Below are 14,813 nucleotides of genomic sequence, written 5' to 3' on the forward strand. Positions count from 1 at the left end.
AAGAAAGAAAACAAAAAGACACTTTTTGAATCCTAAAGGAGCTACAATAACATAGATAGGGAACAGAGAGGTAAAACATGCATTTCATTTTGGTTTGACAAGAGCAGTACAGACAAAGGTACATATCACACTTAATAACAGATTATTTGTTATGGGTATAGGTAGAGCACTGCAGTTCATTGCTAGGATCTAAATCTCAACAAGGAAATTCCCTCTAAAGCTGTAGTAATGAACTTTTTACTATCTTGTGCTTCTCTCCCTTCAATGCCACCCTGAACACTTTCATTTTGTATGACCCATCAGTCCCAAAACCACAGAAAATGCCCCAAACTTGCAGACATTTTGGGGCAGAACAGTGGGAAGAAATGCCCTGAACACCTGATGTCATGGAAGCTTATTAAGCCTATGTGGTTTTGACATCCTCATTAAAATCAACAGGGATTTTAAGTTTTCTACCATATAGGCATGTTACAGGGATTCACATCCATGAACAAGCTGTCATTGCTGTATTAATAGTGGGCATCTCTTTCAACATACCGCCAGCAGTTGCTCAAATCATTGAGACCTAAAAGGAAAACACAACACAGACTGCTGCACATCTGTGACACTGAATGTTTGCTCAAGTTGGTGTAATGTCTTATCCATCACACTGGTAAAAGTATCAGTTTCTCTTTATTACTGATTATATTATATACCGATACATTCACAGGAGAAGGAAAATAATGTTAATAGCATTTCTCATGATATCCAGGCAATGCCATTCCTACATTTGTTTCTCTAATAAAAGCATGCTGCTGGACTTAAAAATCTCTGTTCAGTAGCAACTCCTAGGTCCACATAGAGTGGCAGGCTGTTCTTGTGAAGAAGGCAGCAGAGCAAGAGGGAGAAACTTTGGGTGCTCTTGAAAGCCTTTTCGCAGTTATTCCAGTTAACGTGGCTGAGTAAATTCATCTTTCCATCATATACAGTGACACAGCCACTGCAATGCCTTGAAGCACAGAGATAAATGGTGACATATAATAAAATTCTATTAATGTAAATTACACAGAGAAATGCTAAAACCTGCCTTGTTAACATGCACTAAAAATGACAGTGAGCTGTACAAGCAGAAGATGTTCATGGTAAATTATGGTTTGGAATAGTAATAACTACTTTGAGCATTAGAATGTGAAGTGAACCTTCATTCTTTGCACTTCTTGTGAGGTGACTGAGTATGTGTCAGGTGTGACCCAGATCACTCAGTCTCTACTGCGTGAAAAGAGACACCAGTCACTGCTTTCATGAATGGCCAGATGGCCAGAGACGGAGGCTTCTGATAAACAGAAAATGTAAACAGTGGGACTGTGCTGTGAGATTGGGTTCAAACTGAAAGGAATGGTCTGAAAGGCAGAATCAAGAGGCTTCCGCAGAAGTCAGAAGTTAGAAGTACATTTCACTTCAGCAATATGCTCAGCTGTGCTACCATTTACAGACTACATGCACATGCCTGATAATTTAATAAATCCTTACCCTAAGGAATTTGAAATATTTGTCTATCCAGATTAAATATTTCTCAGTGAATACACACAATTCTGCCTTTTTTTCCTTTTTTTTTTTTTTTTTTTTTTTGTGCGGTACCATGAAGTGTGTTGCATGGGTAACTCAAAAGAATTTTACACATCTCATCTTCTTTTGGGGTCTCCTGGTTAACTTACCATTGAATTGGACCATTCCCCAAATTCACATCTGTTTTGATGAGAGACTTAAACAGCATCTGCCTGAGTTTAGTGATACTATGCACTGTTTGCATCTCAGTGCTCATGAAATGTTACTTGTCAGCACAGATGAATTAGAGCATTTTGCCTTTGACATGAGACTGATTGTGAAAATGAAGGTCTGTTATCATGGCCAAAATGAACATTACTCTTTAGATAACAAAACTGTGTAGACCAAAAGACAACTACATTTTTATCTCTTTCTTTTGACTGTATTGCCTGGAGGCCTGAGGTTCACAATAAAGTGAGAGTAGTGGCAACTGAAGAGTAATAGGACAGATATATTTTAGTATTTCTTTATCTGAGTTGTCTTTCTATCATTTCCCAGTTCCAGCACTTACGTGGCAGGAAACTGATAGGTAATGCAGCCGTGCATGATTTGGCTCTAAACAGGACAAACTGATGCTATACAACCCAGAACTCTCATTCAGTGAGTGCAAAGAAGGATGTAACAGATTCCTGCTCTCAACTCCCCCACCACCTTTCAGAAAGAATTTACTGGCAAATTAGAACTTGTTCTCTCTGGGACTCACAGATACAGCCTGTCAGCAAAGACAACAGCTGGAGCTTTCATACTACATTTGGCATTAGCTGAGTGACTTTCATCTGACATTTCCAGTTGCTTGTTCCTGCGGATAGCTAAAGATGCTCAAATATGCAGAGATATTACTGGTGCATTAGTCCTGTGACTGTTTTCCTTTTAAATGCTGTAGTTGGTATTTTGTGATGCAGTCTTATGGGAAATACAGATCTGCTTTTGAAGAATCATCTTTTAGAGTACAAAAACAGGGTATGAAGTGAGTATATAGCCCAGAGGCTATGAATAATTGAATTTACTCCACTCCTGCTGTCTCTGGAGATATTTCAGGAGCAGGAAGAGAATGGGCTGTGGACCAAATAAATTATTTGATGACTCCAGCTTCTGACTGCCATCTTTCAATGGAGATGAAGTGAAATTCACATTGTCCTTTGTAAAGAGAGGATCAGGTGTGTACTGCAACCAAAAAAATAATTTATCCCCCCAAGATACCTATCCAGTTTTCCATTTTCTGCCCTGAAAGAAAGGGTGACCAAATCCATGCATCTAGTACTGAAATCCCACTCCTGGTCTAGGAGGCAACGAGGACCGAATGCATGTGAACACCTTCTCAAATGAACAGATCCTACAACAATCACTTTCTGCAAACATATATGAAGAAGATTTGGCACACAGTTGCACATGCAGAATCTTGACAGGCTTTACCCATGCTCCTGATAAATGTACAAACCTATTCGTAACTCCAGGTAGTCGTACTGGCAGTCCTGGTGATGTTCCAAGTGAAAATCCTCAAAATACACATATATGGATGAATTATAGTGGGAAGGGTTTTCAATGGTCCATTCACAGTTCAGTTTACTTGTGTAATTTTTGACTCCATCATAACCAGGAGAAGAGAAATTCCCACCTGCATATCCCATCAGGGTTCCACCACAAACTGCAGAAACAAAATAGAATTTATTTTAAATTAGTAATAATTCTTGCAAGAGGAGAAATCTTGCCCCTGTTTACTCAGAGGCTTGCTCATGCAGCAAGCAAATGTGCCGATTAGATCAAAAGTTCTTCCATTTTCTTCCTTTTGTTTTTTTTTCTATAATTTATTGACATGTACAAGAGAATTCTCTCCTAATGTCCTGGAATTTATTGACTAGTCTTTAAAGACTTGTAAATCAAAGAACAACAATTATATATGGTACCAAATAAAATATTTCAGCAGCACCGTCAATACAAGAAGTATATTTAACATTCTCATACAATCCCACTGCAGTTCCACTTCAGTGTTGCCCCTACCCATTACCTAATTCTAGACTCAAAAGAAGATTCTTCTGGAACATACCCTCAAGCACAGTGCACTTGTGCTATTATAGGATGCTCCTGGGGGAGTTGGAAAACTCGTTCTACATTAGGATGCTTGGGGAGGAATTGGAAAATCAAGTTAAAAAGCGTTAATAGTAAGGCTCTGTCAGCTGCCTCCTCTCTGGAGGCTGAGCTTGCAAAAGTAGGTTAGCTGCAATCTTTCACAAGCTACAGTAAGTTAATTACCCTCCTGAGTAATATGGAAGCACTTGAATTATTCAATTTGTCTATGGCACTATGCTTTTTGGATCTTTTAATGGAATAAGGCCGCTTTATTACTCAAGACTAAGTACAAAACAATAAATCAGTAGTAATGTAAGAGAAGAAAAAAGGTATCAGAGATTTTTTTATCTGTTTAGGTTATTTTTTGACATGTGCCAGTATTTAGCTATGAAATGAATCACCAAAGATCAGTCGCTTAATTTAAAAACATACGCTACCTGCATTTTCACTAGATGTGTATGACACACTGAAGCCTCTGGTTGCATGGGACATATCTGTCACCAGAATTACTTTCATTGTGTTTCCAGAGGATTTCACCTCAGTGCCTGGATTTACTTCACCACACAGCTTGGCCAGGCGGGGGGAGTTCTGTCTGAGGCCATTGTAAACCTGTTGGGTCAAAATCAACTCTTATGAGACCAAAATACAGTCTTATAAGCATCTCTTCTATCAATTAACAGTAGTTCACATCTTTAATACAAGGTTCATTGACATCTCTCAGAGTAGGCTAGTTCCCAAATCTACTCAAAACCTTGGAACAAAATTCCATTGCCTGGAGTGGATGAGGATCTGAAGTAAAACTTCAAAAATGCCTTGCTTATTTTGGTGAAACCCAAACATATTCCCTCTCTCCTTTTTTCTTGGGGAAAAAAAAAAAAAAGGAAAAAAGAAAAAAAGAAAAATAAACAATTTTATTGGAAAAAATACTGTATTTTAGCTTAATATTTATATCTTCAATCACTTAATAATGCCAGCTACTGATCATATTCATTCAAACAATCATCTTTGTATTCTTGTTAAAGCCAACATCAACTTTATAAAAAACTCTTCCAACATATTGAGTGCTGGTGGGCATTTTTTATTAATTCAAGCATTTCACTTCTTGATGGTCCAGAGGTATTTTTCTCAGTTTCTTTCATACAGCTTTTAGCCTAGGAGTTAATTTCCTTCTTTCTACTATGATCTCAGCTGTGCGAGCTAGGCAGAAATGATGTTTCCCACTGAGATTTGGAATATGTTAGTGTTGAAGACACAAAAGCTGGCAAAACAGATCTTCCTTTAAGAGATCATTACTTCATTAATCAATGCAAAGCCAGCTCTGCATGGTCTGCCTACAGCATCTGTGAAGGAAAACAAGGCAATTCATCTATGAATCTCAAGGGAGGGCTACTTCACCCTGTCATACATGTACATGGCCTAGCTTCTGATCATACTAAAGCGAATTCTCATGTTTGCACTACTAATCTGAACAAATGGGAAACTTAACTGCATCTCCCATTCCTCAGTTTCACAGAGGAATTGTATTTTTGAGGCTTTTGTACATTTGACCAGGTCCAGTTCTGTGTGCCAGGTTTGATTTCTTTTTTTTTTCACTAAATAACCAAAAATCCAAAATAACCATGATAAAGCAACCCATATCTATATTTTTGGAAATAAGGGGTGATAAAGAGGAAGAATTTTCTACCTGTTTTTCCCAGATTAAATAATAATTTGTATTAAAACCAGACATAGACCTATAAATGACATTTCAGCTCTATTACAACCATTAAGGCTCCGAAAATGGATTAGGAAGATCATTTTCTGCCTTCACACCCAGTACTCACAGCCACATAATCTGATGAGCACCTCCAGTGTTCTTCAGTTTTCATGTCATTAAAGGTTAGAGTCACACGTCGGCCTTCTTCCACTGTGATCCTCCATTCACACACTCGATTATGTGGGTATAGGTTGGGATAGTTGGGTGAAGTAAATGTCCCAACAGGGGCAGTAAAATCCCCACCACATTCTGAAATACCCAAATATTGGGACACTTAGAGTGAAGCATTGCTTATAGAATTATAGCAAAAAACCCACAACACATTCATGATGCAAGAAAAAGAGATGCTAAGAGGTTGGTTTGATGTGCCTATCCTGTCCATGTTTGCCTGAACAGCTAAGTTCCTGCCAGTTTTTATCATTCACCCATAAATTGACCATAGAAGCTCCTGTTAGTCTGATTATTAATGTTCCCTTCTCTGAAGGGCTCATGCCAGGCTTCAGAAGCCAGAGTGACCCACAAGCCTTGATGTCAAGTGATACAAACCTCTAACTGTGACAGGAATGAGAATTTCTGCCTTTCAGATGACTAGGCAGAGCTACACTGACTAAGCAGAGTCTTAGACTGGGTAATGATGAAGGATATGTTTTTCCTCTGCTGGTTAATAGAGGTAGAGAAAAAGGAAAAAGCTTTCAAGGATTTTAAGTAACACTTTTTCAGTACAGTTGTATGTGGTTTTGTTTTTGTTTTGTTGGGTTTTTTCTTTTTTTTTTTTTTTTTTGTTTCTTTGTGTTTTTTTAATCCTACTTTTGTATGAATATCAAATTATTGCTCTAAGAAAAGAGGACTAAATGCCTTGGGAATACAGTGCATTTTTCTTTTTCTGAGATTAATGGTATAATTTTACCAGCCCACATTTGGTTTCCTTTTAAAATGAAGACATAGTTTAATGGAATACAGTGGGAAATTTAGTCTTTTAGTCTTACAGACTCCTGCAAAATAGTCTGATCTGTGTATCCACCTGCATTACTTTTTGCTAATACAGTTTCTCTTCTATGATTGCTAATACAGTTTCTCTTCTATTGATCTTCTATTGGGAGTGGAATAACATTCTTTTGGCATTTGTTTCCCTGCTCTGTTACTTTATTGCGGAAGCAAACATCAAGAATAAGGAAGCTTCAGCTGAGCTTTTAAATGAGCTGTAAGGAGTTAAGAGGGCTTGGCAGGAGATTTTTCAAGACCACCACTGCAATGAATTTCTTTAAAAGTAGCCGTATTGTGGCAGGACAAGCATTGCATGGACACTAAAGAATGTGAAAGAGAAGTGTGAAACAGGAATAAGTCTATGTCCTTAGTCCTGGTCAGAGCAGCTCTTTGAAGGCATTGCGCTCAGGGTAAGAGGCAATGGGCCCAAATTAAAACACATGAATTTCCATCTGAACGTATGAAAACACTTGCCACTGTGAGGGTTGTTGAACACTGAAATGGGTTGTTCAGAGAGGTTTTAGAGTCTTTATTCATGGAGACATTCAAAACTCAACTCACCACAGTTCTGGGACACTTCCTCTATCTGCCCCTGCTTGAGCAGGGGGGTTGGAGGTCCTTTCCAACCTCAGCAGCTCCCCAGTTCTGTGATTCTGCTTAAAATCTATTGGTTAAACCTTATTTTTAGGGGGATTTAAGAATACTACTCACCTCAAAGGGACAGAATATCATAAAGGAAAACTACAGGGTTTCTCTACCTTCCTCCTCATCAAGAAGGATGTGGGGAGGGATGGTAGGACATCTCTGGACTGATTGCTGGAGAGAAAAAGTGTGGAAGAATGTGCTTTTTTGTGTGAGACCTACCACTGACAGCAACATCAATTATAGTGGGTGGCTGCTTGCTTGTCAGCATTTCAGCTCAGCTAAGTAGTGATCAGAGAGCTCCATGCATATCCCAGAATTTAAATTTAAAGGCAAATACCACTCCAAGAAAAAGTGATCTACAATATACACCATATTAGTGCCATTATGGTGTATGTTGCTTCCTGAAAGTAACTTGCAACCTTACAAATCCAACCTTCAGTACTGGAATCAAAGCGCAGTCTGAATCCTCGGGCATTGACTGATCCGTCAGTGACAAACTTGATATAAGCAAAAGTGTCAGAGGTGTCCACAGCATCAGGAAGAGTATTACCACAGTACCTGCCCAACAAATTTCCTGCAAATATCACATATAGAAAGACAATTTTATATTAATATATTATATTTTTATTGAGGGATCACTTTTCTATTAAACCAGACAGGCAGGAGTAACGTCAGGTTATTGCTGGGAAACAGAAGGGGTTTGCTTGCCCTACTTTTCTTCAGCAAGCAAGGTAGTCGGAAGCAAATACTTTGTACAAATGTACATTGAAAAGGCTTACTTTGTACTCAAAGGGAAATGCTTTCAGGAACCTCTGGTGAGGTTTTGGAGTAGTACTCAGGAAGGAAAGACAAACACTGAAATAATTCTCTCACCAGAAGCATTGTATTCTCGGATCTCCACAAAGTCATTTGTGCAGTTGGAAGAGTGTTGAATATCTAGGTCTTCTAGTCTGATGGTAAGATAGTGGCCCCTGGGACCCTGCAGAAACCATTCACACAGCAGGTTGTCTTGATAATGAAGCTCAGGATACCCCATGCTTTCAATGATGCCAGTTTGTCCTATCACTGTCCCGCCACAGGGAGCTGCAAAAAGAAGAACATTGTTTGGCTGACTGAAGGACCTCAAAAGGATTATTTTCCTCCGAAACAAGACTTAAAGCTAAAGCACAATGGACTCATTTTCTACCTGTGGTAATAAACCAGGAGTTGTCTTCCAGGTAAAAGTCTTCTATATTCTCTTCTAAATCAACCAGGCCTACTTCAGACATTTTTTTTCCCTGCACAGCCTTTACCATTGGAAGCACCCCTTCCTCTCTGTCATATCTATTATTAATTTGAAAACTTACAGTTTCAAGGTCTATATCTAATCTCTACCCGTGTTGATGTTTACCAGAAGATCTTGGAAAGAGGTATCAGATAATTACAAAGAAATTTAGTTTGCTAAATGTGGATCTAAGTCTTTTACGACTGACAGAAGTCGGTTGCTGGTTTGAGTCCCAGGCTGTGGTTCAGATGCCTCTTTCCTGTAGCTGCTTCCTTTTCATATTCCACTGTTTGCAGTGCTTGATAAGTGATCACTGCAAGATTCAGGAAGCAGCTATTTATTTTTAATTTTCTCTCAGAAAACTCATTTCTCTGTGGTACCTGCAAGCATAAGTTCACAATACTAAGGCTTACAGCAAATAATATGCCCAGGTGGAATTTAATGGATTTTACAGTGTATTCTGCGTGTCTACTAGTTACAATCTTTTTGTGGCAATAACAGTAGTGTTCATGCTGTCTGCTGAGTGATTCGTGATTTGTTTCAGGATGACTGGCATACAGCTGAGATACAGTAAATGTGTTATGGATAAATATAAACTGTGTCTGTGGCTTTGTATACTAACACCGTTCTCATGCAAGTTGCTTCAGTTTTCACATTCAGAAATATAACAGTACACTATTTTGGCTTAAGTGCTTGAGATCTAACACAATCAGCAAAAAACTTTGTAAAGCAATACAGTCCACTACTTTGCCTTTGAGAAATTAAGCCCTAGACTTTCCTATACGAGTGATACGAACATAACAGCTGCTATTCTTTGAAGATTATTAACATTATCAAAATAAAAAGGTAGCATATTTCTGAATCTGATCAAAGACATTTTTATTTCATTTTAAAGCTTTGCTAGTGTTTTCTAATCCTGGTTTGGTTTGTTTTGGTTTTGTTTTTTTCCAGTTTGAGAGCAAATAATTTTCCTTTTCCAGAAAGTTATTTCTTTTCCCAGCTAGCAAATAATGGTTCTCACTGTTCATTTCTTTTTCAGCCCATTGTTGTGTTGCCCCATTTGTCTAGCAACATTGTTATTTACATTTACATAGAGAAGCTCCTAATTTGTTCTTCTCCTACCAGCTCTCAGCTGATCTTTGCATTCCCCTTCAGGATCCTGCTCATGAAAGTGACACGAAGTTTACATGCTGAAAATCAAACCATGTTACGTTACTTTATCCATATTGGCTTTTTTTTTCCTACTCCTCCTTTGATAATTGCCAGTGACGAGGTTATTCAGTTGTTGTTTCCACTGCTGCAGACCTATGAGCACTTTCCTATTTCTATTTCTCCAATTTTCACCTCACGCTGAGGTTAACCCGTATGATGATTCTGATGCCTTAGCTCTAACACTAACTGAAAGAGGCATGTATCTATCAGTCTACCTTATAGGTATGATTTAAGCCCTATTACAAAAGCCTAACACTTCGGACCAAAATCTCCTCTAAAATAAGCAATTGATAAATGCAAGCATTACCAATGGAGTATTTGGCAGTGAATCCCACGTGCGTGGCACTGTTGTCAGACCTGAACCTCAGGTACATTACAGCTCCTGAGGATCTCTGTAAGCCCGGCATCAAATCTCCACAGAGCTTGGCAATGATGGGGGCAGTGGAGTCAGCACCATTACGTAGCTCTAGGTAACTGGAACTGCAGCTAGAAGAGGAGAGATTTTTCGGTTCAATGTATGGCAGTAATAGTTTGAAATCATCTCAGTATGTGCATAAAGCCAGGAAGCTGTAGTGATTTAGATCAGTTTCCATTCAGTGTGACTAGGACAGAATCAACAAGTTAATAATCCGTGACAGTTATGTAATATTTGAATCAAAAGTGCTAAAAGCATGGAGAAAGATTGATTCCAAGCCCAGTCTATGATCAGATCAGATCTGACAGAAGCAAGTCCTGGGGAGGGGTATGAGCAGCACTCTTCAAGTAGCTGTGACCATCATTAAACTACTGGTTTTGGCAGCATTCAGATTCAGCAGATATTCCCTATTAAATCTCATTGATGACTATTGAATTAAGGAACAGATATAAGACACATGAAGGGAATTAAAATCCAAACATGAGGTCTTACTTAGGTGGGCATAGAAAGACCCAAAGTATCTGCAAATTCCTAAGAAAGTATGCCAGTGGCCTGATAGATTCAGTGATCTCAATAATTTCCTAACCACTTTTGATTGTAAATCTGGAAGTGCACTCTGGGGGGAATTAAGAGAAAGTAAAAGGGAAAGAATGGAGTCTCTGAAGAAACACAGGCAAAATAATGTGGATATATACTTTGGTGAAGGTTCAATGTAAAACTGATCTTCAAACTGCAGCTCTACTGCATGTCCATTAGGAGCAGTTATGGTCCAGACACAGTCAGCATGTGGAGGATAATTGCTTGGATAGTTGGGAGAAGATGTATATCCACTGGGGTTGAAATCATTGATATAAATATTCCCTCCACAAGCTGGGAAAGAAAAGATCACCAATAAAAACCACATGTTAGGGAAACGTGGGAGGCATTAAGTACATGAGTTATCTCTATATTCCAACAGTTTCTTTGTCATATAGTTATATCAAAACCAAATGCATTTGACTGCTTACTATAGGAAAACATTTTAATACAGTAGAAAACTGTATTCCTGTGCTCCAGCTTACCTAGCCCTCCTCATTTTCAAATGTTCAGGGCCCCAAAATCAACTGCTATTAGTTCTTCCTTGGATTGCTTCTAAACCAAGCAGGAAATGTATTTCTTGACTTGTTCCTACCCCAGTTCCCAAGAGCTAGAAAGCCCGCAAGTCAAACCCATCAATACTTCTGTGAATCATTCCCCACTTCCGCTTTCCAAAACCTGAAATCTCTGTTTGAGACAATAATGAATGTGTGAGGAATGCCAGTCAGAGCAAACATAAGGATTTCTTCAGGTCCTCTATCCCACAGAAATACCTTTATTTTGACCAGAACCTTTCTGTCAAAACCCCCCACTGTGTTCTAGCAATACTGGTTTAACACAGGGTTTTAGTCAAGATTCATAAATCAAAGTGGTAGAAATACTATTGTACAGCTTCACTTATTCCCTTCATGAATCCCTGACAGTAATGCTAAGAATGGTTCCTTGTGGGAAAAGTTGGCAGAAAACAAGCACTTAAGAATTTGAGTAGATTGACAGGTGGCCTCAGTTGTGTTTAACAGGACATCTCCTACTGTCCTAAGCAGCATGTGTCATGAGTACAGTGGAATAACTGCAAATGCAGACTCTGATTTATTGCTAGAACCTGAGTGTCCATCTTCTTTGTTCTTTCAAAAATGTTAGCTCTCGCAGGGAATGTTATTTTCTCAGCTGAGAGTAAAACTTGTGAGAACTGTTGCCACCTTTCTAGACACACTCGCCTAAATCATTCCTGGCATCATTTAGCACTTGCACTGTGTACTGTGTGTTCAAAATAATGTCCTCATTGCCAGATACGTGTTTTGTTTTGTTTTTCTTTCCTGCATGAATTTTGAACATCTCTTTCTAACTATAGCTGCTACTTCCCTGCTAAAGGGTTTCCCGTTAGTTTTAGGGTTTTTTAACTTTAATAACCCCAGGTAATCTAGAGCTATCTATCTCTCTTTAGAAGGAAACAGGACAATCTTGCAGACATCTGATTTTACCAGGGTTGAGACTTATAACAAGAACCTCCTTTAAGAGGACAAGCTCCAAGCTGTATCTATTGAGCAGCAGAATTTTTTTATTTCCCAGACTTACCTAGACTTTTAGCCTCATATTTCAGTTTGAATCCTTGAGCCTCATTGCTGCTGTCAGAAACGAAGTGAACAAAGAGCTGATTGTCTGTAGTATACATGGTAGAGATGGGGCTGCTTCCACAAAACCGCCCATTCCCTCTTCCAGACACCAAAGGTGGGGCAGCGTTATCTAACCCATTCTTCAGCTAGAAGAAGAGAAATCACTAATGTCACTCAGGCAAACAGCCCTGGGATGTAAATTTTGAGCACATACCATCTTAAAGCTTCCAGCCAGTGTATGTGTGAACAATAACCTACTGATTATTTAATGCACAGCAATATAAAAGAGGGAAAGAGAAATAATATCTGTGATATTTCTCTTTGGTATTCCCACCACCTGACAAGCTGGGCTGTCTTTCTGACAGTGAAATCTACAAGATTCAGTGGCTTTAATACCTTTGAGGATTTGGTGAGCTAGCCAATAACCTCACCTCTACATAATCTCCAAGGCTGCAGGAAGTATCCTCACTCTTAACCTGGAAAGGCTGTACGAAATGGACGGCAATAATAAATCCAGAGGTTACCACTACATGCCAGGAACAATTCAGATTAGGAGCATAGTCTTGAGGGTAGTTGGGGGATGTTATCACACCCCTGTCTGTATGTAAATAGCCTCCACAACCTGAAAAGTAATGAGTTGAAGCAAAGAATATTAACACCATCTATTCCCATATTCACAGAATCACAGAATCACAGAATCCCAAGGGTTGGAAGGGATCTCAAAAGATTATCTAGTCCAACCCCCCCGCAAGAGCAGGGTAACCTACAGTACATCACACAGGAACTTGTCCAGGCGGGCCTTGAATATCTCCAGTGTAGGAGACTCCACAACCCCCCTGGGCAACCTGTTCCAGTGCTCTGTCACTCTTACAGTAAAGAAGTTCTTCCTGATGTTAACGTGGAACTTCCTATGCTCCAGTTTACACCCATTGCCCCTTGTCCTATCACTGGATATCACTGAAAAAAGCCTAGCTCCATCATCCTGACACCCACCCTTTACATATTTGTAAACATTGATGAGGTCACCCCTCAGTCTCCTCTTCTCCAAGCTAAAGAGACCCAGCTCCCTCAGCCTCTCCTCATAAGGAAGATGTTCCACTCCCTTAATCATCTTTGTGGCTCTGCCTGGACTCCTTCAAGCAATTCCCTGTCCTTCTTGAACAGAGGGGCCCAGAACTGGACGCAATATTCCAGATGCGGCCTCACCAAGGCTGAGTAGAGGGGGAGGAGAACCTCTCTTGACCTACTAACCACTCCCTTTCTAATGCACCCTAAGATGCCATTTGCCTTCTTGGCCACAAGAGCACATTGCTGGCTCATGGTCATCCTCCTATCCACCAGGACCCCCAGGTCCCTTTCCCCTTCGCTACTTTCCAGCAGGTCAACCCCCAACCTGTACTGGTACATGGGGTTGTTCTTCCCCAGATGCAAGACTCTACACTTGCCGTTGTTAAATTTCATCAAGTTTCTCCCCGCCCAACTCTCCAGCCTGTCCAGGTCTCGCTGAATGGCAGCACAGCCTTCTGGTGTGTCAGCCACTCCTCCCAGTTTTGTGTCATCAGCAAACTTGCTGAGGGTGCACTCAGTTCCCTCATCCAGGTCATTGATGAAAATATTAAACAGCACCGGTCCCAGCACCGACCCCTGAGGAACTCCACTAGTCACAGACCTCCAGCTAGATTCTGCGCCATTGACCACAACTCTCTGCCTTCTTCCTTTCAACCAGTTCTCGATCCACCTCACTACTTGATCGTCAAGCCCACACTTCTTTAGCTTATCTATGAGGATGCTGTGGGAGACAGTATCAAATGCCTTACTGAAATCAAGAAAAACTACATCTACCGCTCTACCATCATCCCTCCACCTAGTCACTTCCTCATAGAAGGCTATAAGGTTGGTCATACGTCTCCTAAAAGGAAGATGTAAATGGCTAAAAGCAAATGTTGAAGCAAGTGTGTGAAGAGTAGAGGGGCATACAGCAATGCACACAACGAATGATTTCCTAAGTACAAGCTAGTAGCTTGCAAGATGACACACACCAAACATCCTGACAAGTGAGACCGAGTTCTCAGAGACTTAACAGATGAGTAAGCAGGCAGCTATGCCAAGGACCTCCCATGACATAAGCATATTGTTACACTATTGAGTACTTTGCTTCTAGCCATGGACCAAACTTCTGTCACCTTCTCAGGCTTCCAGCCAGAAAAACTTCCCCTGGCTACCTATTGTAACCCTAGCACCTTCCTTGGAGCCTCAGCCCATTCAGGAGGAATCTGTTACCATCCCTGGGTGCATGTGGGAGGAGTGCCACTGAAATTGCTGACATTCCTGCTGGAGCTTACACAGCTTTCTGCATCTCTCTCTGTTCTGTGTCTGGGCCTTGAGTCATTTATTTCTCTCTCTTAGCTGGGCATTATTTCACCCTTCAGCTCAGCCATTATAAACTTACACATACACTTTTTCTACTTCTGAAAAGTGACTGGTCTGGTTGAATCATGCTTTGTTGTATTACATTGCTGGGAAAATAGCAAATTTTACCTTTGCAGAGTCAGACATTTAGCATGCATATTCATGAATGTGAGTAGTTGGTTTATGTGATTAATCAGTTATAGACTGTAGACAGCTGTTAAAAATGACAGAGTCTTTTCTTTCCTTACCCCATAGTTAGCAGCATGGCAGATATTTATCTGGGGAGAA

General features: G+C 40.0%; 1 protein-coding gene across 2 annotated transcripts in view; it reads right to left on the reverse strand.

Moving 5' to 3' along the window:
• Positions 1-14,813, reverse strand: part of CUBN (cubilin) — a 147,767-nt gene that overhangs the window by 37,061 nt on the left and 95,893 nt on the right. For both annotated transcript variants that reach the window (XM_065666495.1, XM_065666493.1), the window contains 9 exons: positions 12,548-12,738; positions 12,079-12,262; positions 10,623-10,797; positions 9,820-9,998; positions 7,910-8,119; positions 7,470-7,610; positions 5,475-5,656; positions 4,089-4,260; positions 3,023-3,229 (listed from right to left, as the gene is read on the reverse strand). In XM_065666495.1, the coding sequence (XP_065522567.1) occupies positions 3,023-3,229; positions 4,089-4,260; positions 5,475-5,656; positions 7,470-7,610; positions 7,910-8,119; positions 9,820-9,998; positions 10,623-10,797; positions 12,079-12,262; positions 12,548-12,738 (1,641 nt within the window). The remainder of the gene's footprint in view (positions 1-3,022; positions 3,230-4,088; positions 4,261-5,474; positions 5,657-7,469; positions 7,611-7,909; positions 8,120-9,819; positions 9,999-10,622; positions 10,798-12,078; positions 12,263-12,547; positions 12,739-14,813) is intronic.

Source organism: Lathamus discolor, chromosome 2, assembly GCF_037157495.1.
Source record: "Lathamus discolor isolate bLatDis1 chromosome 2, bLatDis1.hap1, whole genome shotgun sequence".
NCBI lineage: Eukaryota > Metazoa > Chordata > Aves > Psittaciformes > Psittacidae > Lathamus > Lathamus discolor.